The following is a 27,171-nucleotide window of genomic DNA, read 5'->3' as shown; positions in this document are numbered from 1 at the left end:
GCGAGACGCTTCTATCTCAGCCACTCTATGAAATTTTAACTCGTTGGCATCCCTCATTTCGCTAGCTTTAGACGCCTGTGGACCACGAACATGGAGTTTCTCTGTTGATCTCGAATTGATTGAAGTTCCTTGACTTACAGAAGAGGCCAAGAGGGAGTAGCAGTGTGTGAAGTCGTGTTCTGTTTGTTATGTTGTGTAAGTAGTGTGTGTGTGTCAGTTGGTGAGGACAGCGTGTGTACTGTTGGTGCCTTGGAAGGAGATATAATTTTGAAATATGAACGCACCTCCAACATTCGAATCATTTCTCCTTTTTGCTGGAGAAAAGAAGTACGTATCATATGACAGAATTGTAATAACTGACATGAGTTAACAGAGCGTCGTTTGTAGTTTTAAAGCATGTAAACGTCATAGCAGATTAGGATATTGCATGGTTAAGGATTTTGGTATGGTTTATTGCGCAGAAGTGTAGGGAAATGTTGCGCCAACGTATCGTTAATGCTACCAGTTGAAAAAGTTTCGTACTTCGCCGAAACTATTATTAATTCAGGTATTTGACTTCGATTTCAGGATAATAAAAGAGCAAGATACGAAAGTGCCAAATGCAGCGATATTTACTATCAACAAGGAAGACCACACCCTTGGAAATATGATACGAAAGTACGTATTTTCCTCAGATGTCAACAGTAATTCCTGATGTGCTATTTTCACTAGAGTGTACAAAGTATGCTGTTTGTCGATACACAAGCCGTTAGTCATGTTGAGTCATTATTTATGATCAGTGTTTTACATGAATCCGTAGGCATTACAGATAAACTATTGCAACTTGATACATACACAGTGTGACACTAAGATTCCATAATTTTAAATAAGCTATAATAAGGAATCAGTTAAATTAAGTAAATAAATAGACCTCATATAGATTACAAGATGAAGAAGTGTACTAGACCCTGATTGAATTTACTGATTTGCCTTAATCAATCAGATAAATGCCAGGCTGGTCTCAGTCATCGCTTAATTGAATACAGAAACAAACAATTAAGATGCAACAACATACATAATGAAGTTTATGTGATTCACAAGCAGATGACCCTCAGGAGAGCCCTCCTTTTAGATAAGACAGCTGCAGGAGCAGGATGAGCATATGGCTATAGAATTATGATGGTTATTTGAATCTTGCATTTTTTAAAATTCTACTCTATAGAAGCAGTTTTTCTGCAGCATCATTTTAGTTAAAACCCTGATACTATTTGAACAGACATTTCTTTTTTTTTCAGTATCTTGAACAAAAGTGCACACGCATGCTTTATGCTACTGTGTCCATCGTATAGTGGTGTGATATGTATAAGGAAATTTGTCAGTCATAGATATAAATAAGTTACTGAGAAGATATTGAGCTTTTGGAATAGATGTGTTCTGGCTCAACAACATTTTATACATTGTGAAATTCTACTCTGCAAAATGAATATATACCTGTGAAATGTGCCAGAAAATAGCAAGTAGTAAGTAATTACAGAGAGAATAATTGTAAAATGTGCATATGACAAACTATTTAGTCTACTCAGTACAGTAATTTATGTATTTTCCGATGTAGAGTTTCTTATGTCCATGCACTTACATGGTCATTCTTTGTTAATTCAACTAAAAGAAGACATTCTCTCATTTACCGTCTCAGAATGTGGTGAAACCTGGGTTATTTGTTCCCCTTACAGAGAAATGTAATTATACCAAATTTTAGCATTTTATCCCTGTTTTTCCATTTTACATCATTTCAAATTTGATTGGCTATTTTATTATCAGAATGGTTCTAAATGGCACTAGCAAAATTTTGAAAAGAAAAAAGGTCAATTTTTCATTTATCAGTCAATTTGGTAATTTTACACCTTATAAAGTATGAAGATTATTACTAAAGTTGCCTAAATCCATTAAATAAACCTATCAAAAGCAATAAAAAGATGTATTCATACAAGTTTGTGTTTTGTTCTGTGAAAGTGTGGTTCAGCATTTCATTGAATACCACACAAAGGGAATGATCTAATCGTCAAAGTACTTTTCCCAGAAATGATCCGTCAAGCATAGGATATCACTTTTTTTTTAAAAAAAAAGTGTTGTTTTTGTTCCTTGGTAGTATTTTCTCTGCTGTACTGAATGTTTTAGATCAGCATGTGTGTGTCTCTGAAAATCTGTTACTGTTCAAATATTTGTACAGATAATTTTTTGACTTAATGTTTTCAGTGTATATAGTCCCAGTGTTAAAATGCAAATATTTGCATTTATTAGTCATGTCTTCTGCTCTATGAACTTTATAAATACTATTTTCATAGAAGTAAAGTGCCCATCTCTAAAATTACTTGCACCACATAATGAGAAAGATGGATATGCAGTGCAGAAACAATACTTTGAAAATTAGATGAAAATATACAAATAAAATATAATTTGTATCAGATGCTGAAGCAGAAGTTGTCAGAAAATGATCCTCTCTTAGAAGTAAAACCTGTTGCCGCATATATGCAGCTCGGTGGCATAAAGAACATTTTACACAAATCTTAATAAATAAAAACCAGACGATTACTATATTAAATTAAAAAATTTGAAATACATTTGAAGTTGCTGATTACTCAGTGCAGCAAGGTCTGAATGTTTTTTAAAGAATAGTGTTCTTAGCAGACTCTTGTGTGAAAAGAGGAATGAAGCTGAAGTATGAAGTAACGGATTGAGTAATGATTTGTTTTTCAAAGTAGTGAAGTGTCGTGTTTAAAAGGTGATACACACATAGAGGAAAAAAAGAAGATAAATTGATTTGCATGCAGTTTACATGAAATACATTCAGATTTTAAAAGTGAGAATGCAGAAACTAAAGTAGGTTTTTTAAATTCTGTTCAGTCTGCTCCAGATATTGCATTTTAGCTAGCTCTGATAGTACACTCAATGAGCCTGCCCCATTAATCAGAACATAAATTTAGTATTCAGTGCTGTGTCATTTAAAAAACACTGTAAATGTTTAAAACATGCTATTGTGTGAAACTAAACACAGCTACAGCACAGTAATGAATGCACTCCAAAATAAAAAAATAATAAGTTTCTTATAACAAAAAATATTAGTAACTATGATGAAGCCAGCTAACAAAAATGCTCATATGTTGTGCGAACATAGTCATTATTGAAGTGGAATAACTTCCTCCCCACACTTATGCTACCAATTCTCAATCAGAATATTATCACACACTTGAAGGATTATTTGATGTAAATATTATCACATTATCAATGGGATTTTTTTAAATTGCTGTTGGGTGAGGTAATTCTCTAAGTTTAATTACAAAGGCCAAGGAACAATTTTTTTAATCAACTTTTTTACTTTGATAGCTGATCTTTATAGAGTTTTATTAGCTGGATCCAAATCTAACCTTAGTATTTTTGTATTACCCATTGTTTTTGAGCAATACGCTTTTTATTATATAGTATAAAAATCCTATGCTATACGGTAAATGGGGAAATTAATGAAACACTTTGTTACAACATAAGCATACTTTGTATTTACAGTGAGCTACTGAAAACAATGATATGTGTTAATAGAGGTTTCACTTGTCAGCTGGAATTGGTTTGTATTTTCTTTCTCATTTTTCATTGAAGCTTCTTGTGTAGCTGAACTTCTCGGTGAAGTGACCATCAGTACTCCCCCATCATGTTGGTGTTCCAGCGGCCTTGGTAGCGTTTTTCCATCACATTAATGTCCTGGTGAAAACGCTCTCCTTGCTCCCCACTAACATCTCCCATATATTTCCAGGAAGTAGTCAAGATGACTGTTCAAAAAGTGAACTTTCAGGCTCATTTAACATCCTAAAGTTTTAAACTTCTTTAACATTGTAGCTATAATAGAAACATATTCTGGGTCTTTTTCATGTCCTAAGAACTTTGTAACAACTTGCTTGGATGATACCCATGCTTCTTTCTCATTTAAGGTCATTGTGGATTCAAAGCTAACAGGTCTGACAAAGATGCCTTCTTTTAGTTTAGCTTTTGAAAGGTGGAAACTTTTGGCAGAGATACTTAAAACATGGTCCATCTTTAGGCAAAGCCTTTGCATACTGTTTCATTAGGCGTAATATTGTATGTAGAGGTTGTAGGAATATGTTTTTTGGATCTACAAGGTTTTGGCGAAGAATGTTCTCACCAGTTTTTAAAGATTCCCTCACAGGGAGTCTTTCCCATTCACACAAGAAACATGGAAATTTGGTAAAGCCACCTTGCTGACCAAGGAGCATGCATGTTACTTTTAGATCGCCACATGTCATCCAACTATGAGCAGAATAGCCTATTTTACTTAGCACTGGTTATAGGTTTTCATAGCTTTCTTTCATATGTACAGAATGTCCATAGATGCATAAATGTTACCGTTGTGTAATAAAACTGGCTTTAAACTAGTGTTGGATGAATCAATAAATAGCCTCCAGTCTTCCTTTTTGTATTGAATGCTAAACTCATCAGACCAGGAATGTCTGAGCAATACACTAAATCACCTTCTTGTTGAAAAATCTTGGAAAATTACTGGTCTCTCTTTCTATACATGTATGTGCTGGTTCCAGCTGCCAATAAGTTCTTTTCTTTTAACCTAGAGCCAAGTAATTCAGCTTTTTTTTTCATTAAGCCCAGATCCCTTACTAAATTGTTAAGCTCGGTCTGAGTAAATGATTTGGGCTCTAGACTTTCTGTATTACAATGGACTTCATCACCTGGTTCACGTAAATCACATTGTACGTCAGAAAATACTTCCGTTAGAATAGAATTTAAATCTGGTGGTTCTGGAACCGGCAAATCTACACTATGCCCTACTGGTCGGATGGCGGATGGAAGGCTAGGGTAGTTTATTACCTTCTTGTTTTTCAAATTATGACCAGTAAGATCAACACTGCAAAAGTAGCAATCATTGGAATGAGTTCTTGGCTCCCTCCATATCATAGGAACACCAAATCTTTAAGGCAGTTTTCTCCTTTTTGGACCATTTTCTCAGATCTTCAGCACACACATAACAGAACTTACGCGGCACCCAAGATTTATCTTTATCACCAAGTTTAGATCCAAAGTATGATAGATGAACCGTTTTCACAAAGTCTGTAATATTTCTTTGGTGTTTTTTAGTCACAAATTCACCACAAGTACAACAAAAACTGTCAGCAGAGTTTTTACAACCACGATTAGACATTGTGCTGAGCACATGTACAGGAAACAGGAAAGAGAGGCTAGGTTGACAGTAATCAAAACACCATCTGCTAACACAAAAATAGAATCGACCTTTTTTTCACCAGAAAATGTTTTTCAGCAGTGCTAACAATGTCATTTACATATAAAAGCTGTTAAATTCTTTAAAAAATTGCTAATTTAATAAATTTAACTGTAAAATATGAAGAAATGGTGGGTGTAAGTATCATATTTGGATTTCCCACCCTAAAAACATAATAATAAGGTATTCTCAGCAAAAAAGTTTCTCGATTGTTGGCCTGCGTTATTTAAAGTTAGTCTTGTCATGACCATATTGTCCATGACCTATGACATTTCCCTTTTGCCACATGCTCAGTGCATACATTTTACCATTTGTTGCATGGTTTGTAAAGAAAATATTATTTTTAGAAAGGATAATAACACTGAAAACATAAATAACTGAAGCAGTTATTTAGAAATATTTTAACAATAACAGATTTTTTTAAGGTTACGAAATGAAAACTAACCTAAATTTCCAGTGTAGCAAGAAACTCATAAAAGAATGAAAACTCCCTCGTTTCATTTTTCCATTTGATAGCCTGTACTTTGAGTGTTATTTTGGAAAAAAAGATTTTGGGTATTTTTCCCGTACTATGATATTCATCACAATGATGAAACATGTTTCTTACGAAATGAAATATCAAAATATAAATAAACTTCTTTTTGTGAATTTACTGAAAGGTATTAGGCAATATCGCCTACAATCTATATACTTCGGATTATAATATTACTAAATTTCATACAGATTGACTGATGAATGAAAAAGATTGTTATTTATTTTCAGAATGTTGTGGAGTGTTATTTTTTGCCATTGTAGTGTTAAAAATGACAAGGACTTCCATTCTTTAAAATGCTATAAAGTGAAAACTAAGGCAGATAAAATGCTAAAATTGGATGTGATGGTTATATATGTAGGGAGAACTAAGTAGTGAAGATTCATCTCAGTACTGATATATAGAGATGATAAACTTCATAGATGGGAACTAGTTCTCTAGTAAGATTCTTTTTGGAAACCATTGTTACTCATTCACTGTTCTTTTTGTATCTAATTGTACGTGCTACATGGCTTTAAAGGTGAATTTCCAAAACAAAATGTCAAGTATGAACAAATGTTACTTCTCCATGATAAATTCATTGCTTACTCTATGTAGACAAGTTGTTTACATTGATTACCTTCACTGACTATATTCTTAGACGGTATTGCATTAGTTGGCTTACGTGACAGACCAGAGACCGCAAGCCAAGTAGGGAGAACCCGGAGCAGACTGAACGGAAGTATGGATTATGGAACCGGTTTATAACAGTGCAGACCTCCCCAGCCGTTGTTCACTTTTGAGACATAGCAAGTACAGTGTTTTTGTTTTGAGAAAATAATATATGCTGGTCTGCTTAACTAGCTTGAAATAACTGGAAATAAACAGACATATCTGTCCAGCAGTGTTTTCTTTTACAATGTGCGGGTGTGTAAATTGACTACACATCAAAGTACCATACTACCTGTGCGGGAAGTGAAGATACATTTGGAAAAATCCTTACTTGTGACATAGGAGCAGAGAAATTGCGTGCTAAAATTAGGTTTGTATCAGCAACAAGGACACTACATAATACTCTGACATCATTGTTGCTTTGAAGACATTTACAGCCAATAAAGATGACCAATTTTTGAACATTCAGTAGTTGAAAGGGCCCCCAGTGTTAATGCATGACATCAATGATCAGGTAATTTAAGAAAGAGAACTTCTGATCAATCACAGGCAGCTATTGACAGGTCAGAGTGAAATGAATATGACATTCAAAAATTTGTTGCATATGATTAATATACTTAAAATATAAATTTTATTCACAAATATATTTGAAAATAAGAAGAAAATTAAAGTTCACTATTATAGTAGTCAGCGTAAGATGATCCTTGACAGTTAACACTGCTGTTGACAGCTTTCAGCTGTGAAGCACAAATGACTGCCGGTGAAAACACTAGCCATCTATAGAGCTGATAACATTGAATCATTGCCGTAGACACATTTACAAAATTGCATTACGTGATTGGTTGAGGTGGGTGCGTGAAGCTGCTGTGCCCTACCCAGCACAACTGCCAGGGATCCGCTTACACTGACTCGATTTCAGTGCTGATAATTTATGCGTATTTCAATCATTTAACTCACTATGGAAAGGGGCACAGAAAAGTTATCAATGAAACTCGTGCTGAATGGCTTCTTGGTTACAGTAAATCTATAGTTTCTTTGAAAACAGCATAAACTCTGACAACATTTAAAGATGTGTGTTTTGATTGAGAACATTTTGGAAAAAGATCTTTTGTATGTACCTTGCACACACAAGCTGTATGAGAGTATTATATCAATAGTTTTTGAATTAACTCCAAACTCTCTTCGCGGAAGAACCACCTCATGGACTATCTCTCCTTGCTACCAGGGGGTCCATCAAGCAAGGTGGATGGTGAAAGCAGTTTGTGTATTGAAAAAGTATATATTCCTTGATGAAGTTTAATTACAACCACAAGAGGCATTTATCATTCCTGTCTCCTGTTCTTTACATTAATCTTCTGAATCAAAACTGAAAACACTCACTAGACTGATTTGTTAAGCACAAACAACAGACAAAAATACATAAGGTTCAAGTGGGGATCAGTCAGATCCCAAAAATTATAAACCCCTAATCCGGGATTGTGGATGACCTTTCTAAACTATACCCCTTTTCCTAAACCTCTCCAGTCCTTTTATTTCACCCCTTTTCCTTCCCCATGAACTCTTCTGCCAGGAGGAGGAGGAGGAGCCACTGGCTCCAAAAGCTTGTAAAATCCTTTGTGTGTGTGTGTGTGTGTGTGTGTGTGTGTGTGTAATATTTCGCATTGATGATGCTTGGTAGATTGGTCTTTAAATATGTCTACTAGTGTCTGTATATGTGTGGATGGATATGTGTGTGTGTGCGAGTGTATACCCATCCTTTTTTCCCCCTAAGGTAAGTCTTTCCGCTCCCGGGATTGGAATGACTCCTTACCCTCTCCCTTAAAACCCACATCCTTTCGTCTTTCCCTCTCCTTCCCTCTTTCCTGATGAGGCAACAGTTTGTTGTGAAAGCTTGCATTTTGTGTGTATGTTTGTGTTTGTTTGTATGTCTTTCGACCTGCCAGCGCTTTCGTTTGGTAAGTCACATCATCTTTGTTTTTTGATAAATTTTTCCCACGTGGAATGTTTCCCTCTATTATATATATGAATTAATAGACGGAAACGTTCCACACACACACATATATATATATATATATATATATAAAATAGAGGGAAACATTCCACGTAGGAAAAATATATCTAAAAACAAAGATGATGTGACTTACCAAATGAAAGTGCTGGCAGGTCGACAGACACACAAACAAACACAAACACACACACAAAATTCAAGCTTTCGCAACAAACTGTTGCCTCATCAGGAAAGAAGGAAGGAGAGGGAAAGACAAAAGACCCACATCCTTTCGTCTTTCCCTCTCCTTCCTTCTTTCCTGATGAGGCAACAGTTTGTTGCGAAAGCTTAAATTTTGTGTGTATGTTTGTGTTTGTTTATGTGTCTGTCGACCTGCCAGCACTTTCATTTGGTAAGTCACATCATCTTTGTTTTTCTTGAAACTTGCATGCTTGCAACATTGATATTATGTTTTTTGTGCTGCTTAATTAATGTCTTTGAAATGTTTACAGTTGTGCACTATGTTGATCACTTCTTTTGCTCGTGGTTTTCTACAGACTTCTGTATATTGTCCATGTAGTACTTGTTTATTTTGTATTATATTTGTCCATTTAATATTTCCAATTCTTCTCCAGCTTCACATTTCAAATCCCCACTCCCTACTTTCTCATTTTTTTTCACTTACTATTCAGTTTTCTTGTAATTCAGTGTTGTAAAGACACACATTTCGAAATTTTCTGTTCAGTTATAGAAGGCAGATGTTTTTGTTGCTATCTTATCTTGTGTGGTTTCACATTCCTAGATGAATAGTTTCCATTCTTCTTAAATAGCTTCTCCAGTTTTAATTTTTAGATGATTGTTCTTAGGACTTCTACTCAACACTGTGACAACTCAAAGGTGGACTGATAGAATCGTTAGTGTTGACTCTCAAGAGTTACACCCCAGTTTGGAAGAGCTAAGAGTGCCACTGTTATTTATTGACATTTTGGTATGATGTTCTGGAGAATGTGCCACTTGAAGACTGTACTGATGAAACCAGTTATCTCTTCTATACTAATAATAAAACTGTAAAACTGTTGTATGTCTGTTTGTGTGTTTAAATGTGCTTATCTCTAGACCTGCTAGGCAAATTTTCATGGGTTTTTTTGCAGGTAACGTGTAAACTTTATCAAAATCAATTTTCAGTAAGAAAGATACAGTAATTTAAAGTTTTGGTCTGCTCTGCTGAGTAGATCAGATGTTTACCTTCATGATGACAGTGTAGTACACCAAAGAACCAACAGATGGTACTCTCAAGTTTCACAGTACGTCAAAGAACCAATAGATGGCACTGTTAGTCTTTTACCTTAGTGCCAGAAATATTTTCAGAAGTTTACAGCAGTGCCACAATCTTATCTTCATGAATACAAACACATTGGGTAGGATATATGGATTTACTGGTTGCACTTCGTATATTAAAATCTTAACTCAATTGCTTTGCTTCTTTTCATAAGTTTCAGTTATCTTTCACTTATTGGCTAGGAAAAATGAATAATTAAGTGATGCTGTAAGTGTTCCGTTTTTACCAACTGAGGTATCGAAGCCAAAAACAGCAGTGGTTTGGAAAGGCCCTTGTTCAACTTCAGTTATGAAGCACAGGCATATAGCAACTTGTAAATGTAATTTATTGAATGAGGTTATGTTTTTTATACAGCCAACATTACTTTAGTCTGTTTCATTTATTCTTAGGGTGAATTTTGATCTTTCGTGCTTTTGATTTTTCTACTTTTAGTGCAAAGGTTTTGTTAGCATTCTTTCCCTTTTATACTTTTATTCTAGTCTGAAAAATTTCCTTCACTTTCTTCGTTATGTTGTTATGCTACTGAATTATAATTTAACTATTGTTTGAAGTTTGTAATTATTACAAGTGGTGTGTCCATTTTGTCTCCAAAATTGTTATTCTGTCTTAAGGGGAGTTGGAATGCCCTATCCCAACAATGTTACATTTAGTGACTTGACTTCCCTGTATTTTGGTAACCACTATAGCCATTGACATGAAACTTTTACGGGACATTAAACTGTATGTTCAGAGTCTACTGAACTCCAATAATTGCATTTCAGCCACTGCTTTCAGAAATACAATTTTCTAATTGCACAGTTAAAATTTTGTGTATTATTGTAAATAATTTTAATTATACGTAACATTATGTTCTTCTTTTAGTTCAGTAGACTCAGGACATGTATCTTATTACTCCCTGAAAATTTGAATACTCGAAGTGGTTTCTGAGATTTAGGGAAAAACGCAACAGAAAATGTAAATTTTCAGGAACGGCTTGTAAAGTTTCAGAAGACTGTAACTCACTTAATATATGCTTAATTTTTTTTTTTTTATTTTCAGTTACTCAGGAGCACCCTGCACCATACTGTATATCATCCTCTTGATCTCTTTCCAAGTTTTTTCTTCTTTCTGGACTCCTTAGGGGCCAACTGTCTTGCATACTCTGCTTTATCAATGCGAACCTTGTCCATCTGCTCAAGTTCTCTGATGCAGGTTGCTCCAGGATTGATTCCCATATGCTGTTGCATTTTCACCCTGCTAATGTTGCGATCATTAAAAACAATAACACATCACTGACCTCCAATTTTAGTGTCATCATCCCAACAAAAACATTTTTTGGTAACAGAGTCCATATAAGATTATTGAAAGACTCATTGGGATTTTGAGTCTGACTATGCAGACGCTTCAGTAATTCAGGATTTGCCAGGTCTCTGTAAATAGGTTTTATGATATCCATGACTGCTGTTGGGATGGAATGTTTATGGCTCTGTGAACTGTTTGAGTACCGGGCGTTGCGGTAATTGCACCATGAATCAGGTCCAGGAGGGCAAAGGTGGTGTACTGGTTTTCCATCAGTTGACAGTTTGTGGAAGAAAATAGCCCATACTGCCTGCTTCATTTTCAACAAATCCTCAGTATTATTTCTAATGGCCATCCCATAATACTGCTGTAGTTCATCAGTAATTTTGTCTGTCAGCCTGCCTCTTATGGTTTTACGATCAAAAAGTTTCTTGTTTCTCAAACTTTGTTTAAACTTCCTCAACATTGTGCCCATCCTCTTATGGACAGGACTAACACATTCCAGTTCTGTGATAATTTTCTCACCATTAGGCTGAGCGGCTAGTACACTGTTATATGCTTTTGAGTCTCCATCAACTAAGAACTTGGTGTAACACACTCCCCTTTCATTTACAGGTCGACTAAAAATTTTGATAGCTGCAGAGGCCTCCATACCACCACTTGTTCCTTCATAATTTCTGTCACAGATATGTCCTCCTTCATTCCCCAATTTACACTTATAACAATGTTTGTTTAAAATCTAGAAATCTATTACCTTTCCAGTATACACACTGGTCACTGTAGCAACAGATTTCTTAGAACTGTAGCCGCACTTCTGCCAAGTGCCATCAAAAACTACTGGTATGTCAGTCATACCATCATTTATTTCAACAGCTTTGTTTGCAGCACCCTTCATTGACTAACATGCAACAGGTTCCACAGCGTCTCCAATAAATCCTGGATACTTGTCGATTTTACAAGGTGGGCGTGGCATATTCATCGTGGCAAACATTGTGTCTCCTTCTGTGTGTCCTCTGCCAATAGTTCCCAATCCATAAAACCACTTAACATTACTTCAATTAATTATCTTTACACTTATCAGAATTTCAAAATGAGTGAGTATATTTACAACTGGCACAATTAATGATAAGTTTCGTGGCTAGTCCATTTGATACTGCACTGTCTTCATGTAAACTAACTGGTCCTTCACATATTTTACAACACACACATTCACCTAACAGCCATCTGTAAATGTATCAGAATATAACCCAACCTACCATTTACATCACTTTCATTTTGAAAAAACTGTGTATCACAGCATTTTATTTTGATCTTCAAAGCACTAATGGGTGTTTATCTAGATACTGACGAGTTTGCCTTCATTTCACTGCCTGTAGCTTCACACACCACATGTTGAACACAATGTTTCCCTTTATTTGAAAATCTATTACCATGAAACCCATATTTCTTTAGAAACATTTTGTTTTAGAGTTGTACTTTACTTTTTGAGAGATTTACCAATCTATTCGTAACTCTTCCTCAGAAAACCGTTAGCAGTTAGACATAAAACACGTGTTTATGCTATGAAACAATAAGATACTGTTTTTGACAGTGCTACCAATACAAACATGTAATTTAACCTTGATAACATAGCAATCCACAGCCTTCTATAAAAAAAATTACCGATTATTAGATCTTGAAGTAATGCATGTAAAAATTTTAACATTTTCAACCAATGTAGATTATATTTAAAAAAATAAAATAAAATACTTCCCATGTGAGTTTATAAGTGATTTTATATATATGGAAAATTGCAGATTTTGTAATGAGATAAAAATCTGAAAATGTGAAAAAAAAGTTACGTTCTGCCTCCCCTTAATCGTTTTGATCTATTTGTTCCTGCTGGCAATTTCAAGGCATGTCTTTGTGTGTGTGTGTAAGCATTGTTAGAAAAAAAATTATTCTTATCAAAAAGTAACACTAGCAGGAACACACAGGTATCACTCTCACTAGCCTTCACGACATTAGGATCCCTTGTCTGACAAGAGTGCTGTGGAAGGCTAGCCAAGAATGTTTCTGAGGAAGAGACGGAAGAGTAGGATGAGAAGTAAATAACCAGTGGCAGGCAAATTGCCAACAAATTTTGTAAACTACCAGATGTTGGATGTGAAAAAGACAGAATATAGTAAGAAGAGAATGACAAATTGAAAGTAGAAACAAATCCGTAAACCAATGTGACACAAAAAAAAGGAAAAAGAATGGAAAAATAAATAAATGGCAATGACGACCACGAAAAAGGGGAGAGATTCAGGTAAGTGAAAGTGTTATAGACAATAGCAGATGAGAATAGTTGAAGTTGAAGCCCATTGAGTGGCTCCATATGCTGTGGATCCTCTCTGTGATGTTTTACATATTCAAATTGATAGGTAGGAAGTTCATATTGAACACTTGGTTAAATGTGTACAAAGATCATCATTGCTGTCATAATACCAGTAACACGCATCCATAAATATAGCACAAATTTCAGTGGCATGAAGATAAATCAACTCCTTGTACCACACCCCTAATTTGATTTGTGTAGGTGCACAGGCTCATCTACATTCTTAGTTTATATATTGTTCATTTAATATTGTATGTCTGAGTTATATTTATAAACTTCTTCAACACGCAATTTCAATGACAGACCTAGTCTTCTTCAGGTGTTCTGAGTAAGTGGTCTGTGTATGAGTGTAGGTAGTGAACATGAAAACAATTGCATGGAACACCTAAAGGAGATGTTATTGCCAGTTTTTATAATATTAATCACAAACTCAACATGGTTCCTTTAAATCAGCTAGAAACGTGTAATCATTCAATCTGTCACATAGTTCACATGTTTTATTGTGTTAGAGGGCAATTATTGTGCTTCACATACATTTTCAGCAATTATGGCCTTCCAATGGATGGTCAGTTCTAGTGAAAAAAGGTCCTAACTCATATTTTTTTAACAGTATGATCCACTTTTTTTTGCAGCCAACTGTTGAAGGATCCAAATGTTTTATTCGCTGGTTACAAAATACCGCATCCACTAGAGCACAAGTTTATACTTCGTATCCAAACTACATCTGATTACTCACCGCAAGATGCACTGACACATGCAATTACTGATCTGATTGCTGAACTCTCTCTCTTTGAGGAAAGGTTTAAGGTATAGTATTAGCTTCGCTGTATTTTTATTTACTAAAAATTGCACCTGTCACAAGTTAAAAGGTATACCATTTACCTAGTATATTTGTTTTATAGCTTTGCTTTTAAGCTCAGTGTTGGGAAAAATAAGTATACCTACTGGAAACAAAAGAATGTGTAGGAAAGATAAAATTATAAGACAAAAGTTAAGCTATCGTTTGCTTGATAAAGAATATTCAGTAGTGCCCCCCCCCCTCCACCATACCTCCCACCCATCATCTTGGTGTTTGTTGTACGGCAGAAAAAATTAGCATAAGAAAAATGGTTGTGCTGAAATTCAAGGAATATTATACATTATTCATGTTTAGACCCAAGTGGACCACGTTATGTACTACGATGGGCATTTTCAGGGTGCTGTTTTGTTTTTTGTGTCCATATCAAATTCATTCTCTCAGAATGGGACTTTTTTCTGCCTGTCAGACAAATTTACTCTCTTCTTCCTTCTGTTTTCTGTCAGGTGAACTGGCTGTCATTAATTTTCTGCCTACAATTCTTTTTTATGTGGTTCTTCTTTAACTGCACCAGCCCATTTTAATGTTTCAATTTTAGCTTTATTGTGGGTCTTGTAGAATTCCACAACCTGACTAGTTAATCTGGTTGGTTCCACAGAATTTCAGCCTTTTCTTCCCCCCATATCAGAATAAATGTTGGTATACCGTAAATATCTTTAATTGCTCTTACAAAGGAACAGTCCAGTCCAGCATGTCAAAACCTGCCCTGAAATTTTTTATACAGGTAGAATACACCAAAAGAAACACTACATCAAATTGTAACTGCTATGACACACTGCAAACATTTTTTTTAAATATTGAAAATTGCCAAATTCATAGCTTGCGAGGCAGGTGGAGAAACGTACACCCTTACTGTAGCTGTAGCCGTGGACAACACGGCAAGTGTATAGCCTTCGTTGATGGCATGTCAGTAAACAGATAGCACACCAAGATGCTGTCGTAAATTGTAAAGTGAATGTCAGTTTCCATTGGTAGTTTATCTGATACAATTTTCCACAGTTAACATTTGACCAGATTTGCAACTCATTTAGTATCCATAATAGTTAACTGTTTCCTTTGTGATAACACAATGGAGATAAGAGTGAATTTTCTTTGTATGTGTTTATTAATACCGTCTGACTTTGTACAGTTTTCAGAGTTTGAAAGTGAGTGGAACCAATTAATGGTTTAAGCTTGCAAAGATGAAATATGAAGAATGTGATATACAATTGAAATAACCTACTGCTCCGGAAGGGCTAAGTATGTGTTATTGGTTAATTTCTTGGACATTCATTCAAATGATTTCGACATTTGGTTATACCAAGAAGGCCCTTCCACACAGCATAGCCACCCATGGTCGTTGCATTTGCATTAACGAGCGCTCCCTCACGAAATATACCAAGGGTCTCACTGAAGCCTTCACAGACAGTTATTATACCCCCAACCTTGTGCAAAAACAAATCTCCTGTGCCTTATATTTTCGGTCTCCCACCACCTTCCAAAGTCATCATGGCCATCTAGAATAATCCTTCCTAAACACCCAGAATCCAAAACTGATCACCTGTTTCGGATTCATTGATGACGTCTTTGCAGTCTGGATCGAGGGTGAGGACACCCTATCCACATTCCTCCAGAACCTCAATTTGCTTCACCTGGACCTACTCAACCCAACAAGCCTTCTTCCTAGATGTTGACTTCCACCTCAAAGTGGCTACATCAGTACCTGTGTCCCTATCAGACCCACTAAGCACCAGCAATGCCTCCACTTCAACGTCTGCCATCCATTCCATACCAAGAAGTCACCTCGATACAGTCTACCCATCCTTGGTCATCACATCTGCTGTGACGAGTGGTCCTTATTGAAATATACCAAGGGTCTCACTGAAGCTTTCACAGACCATAATTATCCTCCCAACTTTGTACAAAAACTGATCTCCTGTGCCTTATCTTTCCAGTGTCTCACCACCTCCCAAAGTCCCACCGTCCGACCACAGAGGAGCATTCCCCTCGTAACTCAGTACCACCCAGGACTGAATCACATCCTCCACCAGGGTTTCGACTACTTCTCATCGTGCCCTGAAATGAGAAATGTCCTGCCCACAATCCTTCCCATCCCTCCCACAGTGGTATTCTGCTGACCACCAAACCTACACAATATACTCGTCTATCACTAAACAATGCCTGTGCCCAACCTCTTACCTTATGGCTCATATCCCTGTAATAGACCTATATGCAAGACCTGTCCCATACATCCTCTGGCCACCACCTACTTCAGTCCGGTCACAAACATCACCTATCCCATCAAACTCAGGACTACCTGTGAAACCATTCGTGTGATCTACATGGTAAGCTGCAACTACTGTGCGGCATTCTGTGTTGGCATGACAACCAGCAAGCTGTCTATCGGCATAAATGGCCACAAACACACTGTGGCCAAGGAACGAGTGGACCACCCTGTTGCTGAGCACGCTGCCAAACATGACATCCTTCATTTCAGTGACTGCTTCACAGTCTGTGCCATATGGATCCTTCCCACCAACACTAATTTTTTTATGATGTAATGAATTCTGAAACTATTTGAAAATGTTTTGGCTGTAAGTGAATGGAACATATATAGAGTTCAGTATGAACCAACAAATCAACTCAACAGGATAACATTAATTTCATGATGTTATTTAAAACATTTATTTTACATGCTTGCATTTTACCGTACTTCACACAGATACCTCATTTGCTGCATGACATTGCTGTTGTCGTCTCTACCTGTATTTTATGAAGGAAGTTAGTTATAGAGTCCAGTATGCCACATACCCCCAGCAGCTATGAAATTCGCCATTGCTGTTGAGTATGCTGTCTAAGAAGTTAATGTAACCTGTTGCTGGCCCACAATGAGTCTCAAAATGTTTGTCAGATACATTCCCTGCTCTGTAGTGGACAATCATTTTAGTGAAGTGAATGTAGTGATTTGTTAAGAATGGGGGATTAGGGTTCATCTGATAACTGTAACTATTTTTTGGTGTCAACGTAGCATAAAATATTAAAAAGAATTACATAAATATTATAATAAGATGAAAATAATGTATTATCAAGGAATCAAAAAGAAAATACTACTAATTTACAATAATGTCATAGAAGCAGCTGACAAATTGAAGAAGCATAGTGGAACAACACTAAGTGAGCCCCTCCCATTAGGTGCCATTTGCTTAACGAGCAAAACAAATTGTAAAAAAATTATATAATGAGTGGCGTAATGAGTGACGACAATTACTGAGATGGCCAGCCGTTCTCACATGGTGGGGAAAATGTGCAACAGTATGAACACCTTTCATTGTTGTCAGTGGTATATCAACGATGTCTTTAGTACATCCTGCAGTCTGCGTTTAGTGCTGTTTCTGCTACCAACTTAGTGCAGCTTGTAATCACACATTTTTCTAAACTTTTTGTGTTTTTTGTGTGCAAATTTTAATAACCTTCATAGAAATGTCCTTGGAGATAAAGCTGCAAGAAGATGACCCGAAGAGGAAAAGACCTTAGAGTGAAATGAAAAATCATTAAAAAATGTGAACATGGTGCAAGCCTTGCTGATTTAGCATGCACGTACAATCGGTCTGCATCATCTATTTGCATTATCCTCAAGAACAAGGACAAGATTAAGGAGGTACATGCTTCAAAAAAGGAAGTGATAAGAGCATCTAAACAATGGTTTCATATCCTGGATGATGTCAAAAGGTTGCTCCTTATATGGATAAATGAAAAGCAACTGCAAGACGACACTATAAACAAGAACATAATTTGTGAGAAGGCGAGAATGATTTTTGCCAACCTTCTTAAGAAGACGCCAGGATCATCAGTGGCCAAAGAAGTGTTTAAAGGAAGCCATGGGTGGTTTGAGAAGTTGAAGAGAAGAACCAGCATCCACAGCAAAGCAGCCAGCACCCACACAAAGGCAGCAGAGAACTTCATCAGCAACTTCAAGATGCCCCCAGATTCTGGGGGTTATCTGCTGCAACAGGTTTTTCATTGTGACAAAATGGGTCTATTCTGGAAAAAGATGTCGAAGTGCACCTTTATAACAGCAGAGGAGAGTGTATTGCCAGGTCACAAGCCAATGAAAGACTGTCTCACGCTGCTATTCTGTGCCATTGCGAGTGGCAGTTTGAAAATGAAACTCTACGAGCCATCAAGAAGTGTAAAGTCCAGAAGAGCAGGTTAAATGTGTTGTGGAGGACCAGCAACAAGGCTTGGTCAACATGTGATCTCTCTTGTGATTGGATCAATGAAGTGTCTGATACTTTGCTGTAAAAGTATTTTACTTGGGATGAAGCTGCCACTCCATGTCTTGCTTATTATGGACAATGATCCTGCCCATTCCCCAGGCCTATGAGATCACCTCCTTGAAGAATTCAACAAGATCCAATTTCTGCCTCCCAGCACCACTCTGTTACTCTAGTGTATGGACCATGTGATTATTTCTAACTTTAAGCAGATCTACATTAAGCGCTCTTTGGGTATTGCTTTGGATTGACTGATGCTACCACTCTCACTCTCAGAGAATGTTGGAAATGTCACTTAACATCGTTGCCTGCATCAAAATTGAAAAGGCTTGGGAAAGGATTAGCAAGATAACTCTCACTTCTGCTTGGAAGAAGATTTGGCTAGGGTGTGTTGTTGAATGTGACTCTGAGGCATTTGAGTCAGTATCTGTGGAGCCGGTAGTCAGTGAGATTGTGTCTTTGGTTGAGAGATTGGGACTAGAAGTTGATAACTATGATATTGATGAGCTTGTGGGAGATCACAGCAAAGAAATGACCACAGAAGAGCTTATGGAGTTGCAGTTTTTTCACAGCAGGAAGTTGTAGAGAGTAGTCTTTCAGAGGATGTTGAGGAGGAGGCAGTAAGAGCAAAGCAGCAATCTTCTGGCGCATTAAGAGAAATGCTGAAAGCATGGGAATCGGTTATATCGTACATTGAAAATCATCATCCCAATAAAGCAGTGGCTGTGTGCGCTACAAATTTATTGGACAGTAATGCTGTGTTGTATTTCTGGCCAGTGTTGAACTTCAGCAAAACAAATTACTGCAGATATCTTCCAGAATTAGTTATGTATCGCAAATAATAAAGTACGTAATACTGCATGTATAATTTTCTTTGAATAAATGGCATGAATAATTTAGTACTTTTCTGCATGGAACACAGTATTGCATTTTACATTAATTTGTATGGGATACATTGTTTTGCTTAACAAATGTTTCGCACTACAAGTAAGATTATAGAATGAATTATGCTCGCTATGTGAGGTTTCACTATATTGGGTTGGAAAAAGAGAAATAAATGGAGTGTAAAAATTGTCTGGAATGCTTTTGTCAAATTAAATACAGTTTTTGGAATCAAGTTTCCGATTTATTCGAAATGTAATGTTTGCAGCTTGTGTATGCTACCAGCTTTTATTCAAGGCAGTGAGATATGGACTTTCAATATAGAAACTCTTAAAGGAATTTAGGTGTTTTTATTGAGAAATGGAGAGATGCATAATGGACATTTTTAAGAGAGGCAAGAAAATAATAAAAATCCTATAAGGAAAGCGACGAGAGTGGGAAGCTTAATTAGCTTGGAATGAAATGGTGTAGAAGTGGGCAAGTCATATAGCTAGGTGTCTAGATGGTCTGTGGGCCAAATAAATACTTCGTTGAACTCATAAAGGGAAGAAAAGGTGGAGAAAACGAGGTAACGGTAGGTTGGTAGATGACAATGGAGAACATGCACGTGCAATGTTGTTGTTGTTGTTGTTGTTTTCCTGCTAGTATGTTGTGTTGTTGTTTTCCTGCTCATAGGTCGTGTGTAAGTCTCTTCAACTACTGCAGCTTACATCCATGTGAACCTATTTACTGTAGTGTACCCCTGGGCTCAGACAACCAACCCCCCTCCCCTCCCCCAAAATCTCCCCTCTGTTACAAAATTAACTTTTGCTTCCTGCCCCAGGATGTGCCCTATCAACCTACCCTTCTTTTAGCCAAGTTAGGGCATAAAGTTCTTTTTTACATCTCAGTTCTGTAGACTTTCGGTAGTCAGTTGGTATTCCTACTGGATTGCATGCATTTTTCAGAGGCACCTCATTTTAAAAGCTTCCTTTCTCTTCTTTTGTATGCTTTTTGTTGTCAGTGTTTCACTTCAAAAGAAGGCTATTGTCAAGACACCTACTTTCAGGAAAGGTTTTCTTGCTGTTGCCACTCTGCATTTTATTTCTTCTTTACTGGTCCCACTATCACTTATATTGCTGCCAAATAGCAAAATTAATGTACTACTTCTGATGTCTCATTTCCACAGTGTCATTTGTTTTAGTACTATTACATTCCATTATCCTTGTTTTGCATTTGTTGATACTGTCACCTTATATCCTTTTTTCAAGACACTATCCATTCCATTCAACTGCTCTTCCAAGTCCTTTGCCACATCTGACAGAATTATGTCATATGCAGACCCATTTCTTTTCCTTGAACCTAAATTTCCTCACAAATTTCTCCTTGGCTTCCTTCCCAGCTTACTCAGTGTACTTTTTGAATAGGATCGGGGATATACTATAACCCTGTCTCACTCTTCTCTGTTACGGACTCCCTTTCATGTCTATTGACACTTCCCTCCCAGCCTACAATGCTTGTCATAGGAACTTTCAGGACAGGCAGGAGGGTTTGCGTGCCTCAGTGACGCTGTGGGCTATAGCACCAGTAGCATAACTACTGGCATGGCTATCAAAGTCAGAAAGGCCACAACTTGAGGGGCTTGACAAAGAGAGTACAACAACTTGGGGAAGGGTAGGATGTGTTTATCCCAAGTAGCTTCACCAACAGTGGCAGGGTGTGGTGAGAACAGAGGTAACCTTTGAGAAAGTCTCCCTTTTCTGTAATTAAAAGGCACTAGATGGTATTGCTAGGTCTTTAAAAAGTGTTAAACGACTTCATAATGGAACACTTCTAGTTGAAACTGCCACATCACACCAAGTGTCTAAGATTCTGGGAACAAGGCCTTAGGCAACTACCCTGTTGTAGCTGAGCTGCTGCTCTGATACAGGAGCTACATGAAGAATGGAAACACTTGGGTGTCACAGTAGAGCAGAACTATACGAGTAGAGTCAGTGGCATGTTGGAGAAGATGCAACATTTATTCTAACCTTCAACACTCCAGAATTACCTGAACATATTCCTGTGGGCTTTATCCATCATAAGGTTTGACTGGTTTTTCCTAACCTGATGCAATGCTTCAAATGCTTCAATTTGGTCGTACCACTATGACATGTAAGGGAGGCTTCATGTGGAAATTGTAGAGGCTCATCTCACAAACCGGACAACTTTTGTATACTTGTTCTGAAATGTATACCCACCAGGGGCTGGTATCTCTCTTGTGAGTGTGTGTCTGGCCATAACGGGGCGCTGCAAGTCTGTCGTTCTATTATTCTTTTTTCCTTATTCGCCTTTCCATTAGATGGTCTGCTTGGTGTTGATTGTGCTTGGCTGTGGTTTGAGAGTTTTGATACCTGTTTTCTTCCCTTCTGGCATTCTATAACTTCTTGTTCTTAACTGTGTGAACCCCTTGTTGTGTTCAACTTGCAACTCCTTTTCCAAATTTTATAAAAGTGTGGATCCTGCAGCAAAGGTTGCCCAATGTGGTGTGTATTCCATCTTTTTTGACTTTCTCTCTTCGCATCCTCCCTTTGTTGTGAAGGTATTACACCCTACACCCAAAACCCAGCACAGTAGCCACTTTGTTCGGGGCAGGGGGCCTCAGTTCATCAAGTACCTTCACAGTGGTAGCCCCCTGACGATGCAGAGATCACACTGTTGGTGCCTGAGCTAGAAACTTCCCACTCAAGCCAAGGAGTGTGTGCCATAATGGCTGGCAACAAGGTCTCTTCTGGACAATGGTTTACTGGCCAGGTAACTGCTGCTTTGGGTGGGTAGTGTCCGTGGGGAGAGCTCCTGATCAGATTGGAATGAGTGGTACCATAGTGGAAGACTCACACATGAAGCAAATTAAACTTCCCCCCTGGTGATTGCAAGCTCTCAGCAGTCTCTTCAAATAGGAAAGACTTTTACAGTGCAGAGAGATACAACACCACGACATTTCTTTCCCTGGTTACAACGTGGAAAGCAGGACAAGCCAGACATCTGGGAGTTAAACATTTCACCCAATGCTTGGTATGTACTGGGACTGGCGGGGATGCTTTTACTGCAATGAAACCATTAATTCTTCTTCTTCTTTTTTCAAAACATTGAAGACAAATCTGGTGAAATTGAGTCTGCTGCCCAAACTACAGCTCTTCAGATATGTGATCTTGTAGGTGATGTGCCTGTGACCATTGCCCCACACATATCTTTGAACGTGGTTCAAGGAGTCATCTTCCACAGAATTCTTACCTTCCAAACAGATGAGGTGCTGTGGATTAGTCTACAATGGTGAGGCATACATTTTATCAGATGTTTACAAAAAAAAAAGGCCCAAGGATAATTGTACAGATACAGGCGCCTTTATTTTATCCTTTGAAGGGGATCTCCTTCTGAAAAAAGTTAATGTCACAGGGTACAGGTGTGATGTGGAACTGTATATCCCACTGCATATGAAGTGCTTCTTTGCGCATATGTCAACCCGCTGCACGGTGGACCCAAAATGCAGCAACTGCGGAAAATCACACTATGAAGGTAGTTCATGTGAACACCCTCCCTTGTGTGTCAACAGTGCAGAACATCACCCCCCCATGTTTGCCACTTTGCTCAGTTTTCAAGAACAAACTGAAGATCCGGGAGTACAAATTTATTGACTGGCTGTCGTTTACTGAGACTTTGAAGATATATGAATGCCTACATCGTGTGGATAAGACAGTAAAGTTACGCTAACATCATGACAACAATCACCCTCTCCCCCCCCCCCCCCCCCCCCCCTCCTGCTTATACCTATGCTCAATGCAAATAGCCACTTGAATAAACCTTGCCCAGCAAAGATTATGAAGAAGTTTCCAGAATGAGATTTTCTCTCTGCAGCGGAGTGTGTGCTGATATGAAACTTCCTGGCAGCTTAAAACTGTGTGCCAGACCGAGACTCGAACTCGGGACCTTTGCCTTTCGCGGGCAAGTGCTCTACCGACTGAGTTACCCAAGCACGACTCGCGCCCCGTCCTCACAGCTTTACTTCTACCAGTACCTCGTCTCCTGCCTTCCAAACTTTACAGAAGCTCTCTGCCAGGAAGTTTCATATCAGCGCACACTCTGCTGCAGAGTGAAAATCTCATTCTGGAAACATTCCCAAGGCTGTGGCTACGCCATGTCTCTGCAATATCCTTTCTTTCAGGAGTCCTAGTTCGGCAAGGTTCGCAGGAGAACTTCTGTAAAGTTTGGAAGGTAGGAGACGAGGTACTGGCAGAAGTAAAGCTGTGAGGATCAGGCGTGAGTCGTGCTTGGGTAGCTCAGTCGGTAGAGCACTTGCCCGCGAAAGGCAAAGGTCCCGAGTTCGAGTCTCGGTCTGGCACACAGTTTTAATCTGCCAGGAAGTTTCATTATGAAGAAGAACGTTCAGAACAAGGTTCCTCCGGTACCTTCGGAGGCGCCAATACCCCCCACACAGATGAATTCTGAGCTGACATTTGTGGGTGCGGTTCTATCCTCACTGGTGACAGGCAGCAACCCTGTGGCATGCCTGGTCCTCCTGGCCCCTTCACGACTAACTTGGATTCCAGTCACATGACAGTGAAATTGTAGTGGGTACTGCTGTCACTAGCTGGTAGTTCATCACCTTATTTCTTCTTCTTCTGCAGTTTGCGTTGGTTTCCAAGAAAGGCATTTCACTGGTGACTATTTGCCAACATTCTGCGAAGGTCATAATAGCAGCGTGGGTGCAAATGACCTCAGGGATTACCATATGTGACATTTACCTACTTCCAGGTGGACCACTTACTTTTGTCGAATTGACCACATTAATCCAACAACTTTCCTCATTCTTCTCCAACTTGGGGACGTCAGTGCATACCACTCCCCTGTGTAGAGTACCACTTCGTGTGGTACGGGCTTCCTAAACGACCAGCTTCACACAGATAATGATCTGTACAGCATCAGTGGTGGTTCTTCAGGGCTGCCCTTGGTATCTTCTGGTATTGGTCTAATAATTTCTTCCTTTAATCTTCTGGCTTCGCTATATTGTTCACTAAATGATGACCTTTGTGACAGTGATCACTTTCCAGTGATACTGTCATTTCCTTACTATTGCGAGACAGACCGACTACCCTATTAGGCACTTCAAAAAGCCAGCTGGCCTTTGCATGCGCATGCTGTTTCATTCGCCACCCCTCTGGTTGTATTGATGAGCTTATGCAAGGCATCTCAGACACAGTCATCCATGCTGATGTAACTGCTATTCCTCTTTCTGCAGCACCCCTTCCCCCCCCCCCCCCCCCCCCCCCCCCCACCACCACCACCACCACCACCACCACCACCACCACCACCATTGACGAGCACTATATTTGACCAAAGACATTGGAGGAGCTATTCATGATTGCTGACGAGCTCTGTAACGATTCAAACGACATTCTTCTTAGACCGACCTTATCACTTTTAAGCAACCAATTGCTGTAGGATGGTATGCTGGGGGTATGTGAATTCAGGAGTAGTATAGGCAAGTGGGAGGTTTTGATTTGTTGGAGGATTTCAGGAAATAGCAGTGCACCTGATGAAAAGAAATTGTATAAAAGATACTTGGTTGCTGGGAGACTGCTGCTTTGTTGTTTTGGTTCTTATTAAGATGGCCTGACCAAAGTGATCAAAAGAATTTTTTGATATGTTGCTCATTATAATACAATAGTGTAGTCCTTGTGAAAGCATAACTGAAACACCTGAGAACTTGATGTGAATCACAGGATGAGGGTAGACACCCTAAAGCAATACTGTTTAAGTGGAGTCTGTTAAAAAAAAAAAAAAAAAAAAAAAAATTGCGTTTTTCTTTGTTTAAACATCATATTTTTATACTTGGAAGAATATACCACCATTCTAACAATAGAGCTATGTTGGAATTTGCTGTCCAGTGGTAATTTTGACAGAAAAAGCTAGAGTAGAGCACGTGGTATTTTGAGAAAGACTGGGCCATATCTAAATTATATTGGGTGAGTCAGAAATGTATTTACAACTTTGGAATTATATAGAAATGTATTGAGATAACTATAGCATTGGTAGGTGTCATTTTGTAGCAAACAACCTCAAGTTTCACATAAAAGTGTCATATTTGTTTGATGTGACTACCATTTGTGAAGCAACAAACATCTCGCTGATTATTGATTTCTTTCCACAGTCATTGCAGCAAATCAGGTGTAACTTGTGCAACAGCTATGTAGATTCGATTTTTCAGGTCAGCTAAATTGTTTGGTAGTGAAGGAACATAACACACGGTCATTAATGGAACCCCAGATAAATAATAAAACAAATAGAGATAGTGAGCACACTCCGCACCAGTGAAAGTAGCCTTTTAACTGTGCACTACACTGGTGCTCCTGGTGGCAGAATGGGGTACTAATGTACTATGTGAATCAAACTTGAGGTGGTTTACTACAAAACGACGCAGTACTAATTCTAAAGTTATCTCAATAAATTTGTATATCATTCTGAAGTTGTAACGTCCTTTTTGACTCACCCTGTACATTTTCACTGCAAGAAGTTTTGAAGCAAATACCCTATATTGGCAATGTACCCAAGCATTTACAGCTCCGCAGAATTTGCTCTTTTACCAACACAGAAGCTGTGGGTTTACTCTTTTTCATCAGCCTTTTTTTGTTTTATTCATTAACTCCATCCATTGATGTTAGATTCAAGTGGAAGGCATGGTACGCGGACCATATGTCGGGAAGACTGGGCTCTTTAGTGTTACCACCTTTTGTCTTCTGCATTTTTTCATTGTTTGTCTCTGCCGTTCATTTGCAATCTGGTTATTAATTTTAAATTATCGCTTATTTGGCAAGTGCCTTTTCTTGGAGCATATAAAAGATTAAAATCTTAATTAAAACATTTGTCTGCAGACAACTTCCTTAATGGGCTGCTGCCTGCAAAGTGGCACACCCATGCACTAAAAACAGGAATGCAAAGTGCAAATTAATTTCATTATTTGGATGCCATCTTCCAAATGCTGCTCACAAAGTTTCATATGTGACCTTAATTAGTTCCTTACTGCACAAATATGAACTGTGTAGCTTTCATTTCATATGGGTGAAATATGAATTGCATAATTATTGTCTTTCTGATACATTTTTTAAAAATTTTGTGGTAAGTCCATGTTCAGTGTTATGAAAATTATGTACTTCAACTTTGTTGTATCATTGTCGATGCACTTTCACTGTATTAGTTTTATCGTTATGAAAATTCTAGTCGGGAAAAAATCATCAAATTTAAATGTTTTGTCAGATGTGCAACTTGCTGAGGTTTCCAAAAGTTTTGTATGTTTTATTGATATATATTATTTAAACCTCATATAAGCAGGTTGTGGAAAATCACAGATTCAAAAAAATGGTACAATTTTCTTTGCTGTTACAAAGAGTTTAATTTTTTACTGCCAAGGCTGACTTTTATCCATTGCAACTTATCCATTGTTGTATTTCCAGGAAGCGATAAAAGAGAAGAAAGATGGATTGGATTAATATTACCAGATGCTTGAAATGCTGTACACAACATGTCTAGTGACACATGATTTTATCATCTTCATTAGATCAGTTAATGTTCCTTATTGTTCTCAATGTATATATTTGACACTCTCAATGGTATGGATTTACAAAGAAAACAAGTATTATTTCCTTCCAGTCCATTTTATTCATAGTTCTAGAATAATATTAAGATGGTGGAATGAAATGTTTGTTTTGTAAAACATATTTTGTATAATAAAACTGTGTGAAATGTA

At 37.8% G+C, this 27,171-nt stretch overlaps 1 protein-coding gene across 1 annotated transcript; it reads left to right on the top strand.

The window, feature by feature from the left end:
- LOC124613146 (DNA-directed RNA polymerase II subunit RPB11) lies at positions 1 to 27,171 on the top strand. The gene is made up of 4 exons (XM_047141767.1): positions 1 to 327; positions 568 to 657; positions 14,054 to 14,228; positions 26,879 to 27,171. Exons 1-4 carry the CDS (start codon positions 275 to 277, stop codon positions 26,912 to 26,914), a joined length of 354 nt encoding a protein of 117 aa, XP_046997723.1. The 5' UTR covers positions 1 to 274; the 3' UTR covers positions 26,915 to 27,171.

This window comes from Schistocerca americana, chromosome 1 (genome assembly GCF_021461395.2).
Source record: "Schistocerca americana isolate TAMUIC-IGC-003095 chromosome 1, iqSchAmer2.1, whole genome shotgun sequence".
NCBI lineage: Eukaryota > Metazoa > Arthropoda > Insecta > Orthoptera > Acrididae > Schistocerca > Schistocerca americana.
Note: the sequence above shows the minus strand (reverse complement) of the source record. Positions and strands in the feature narration are given on the sequence as shown.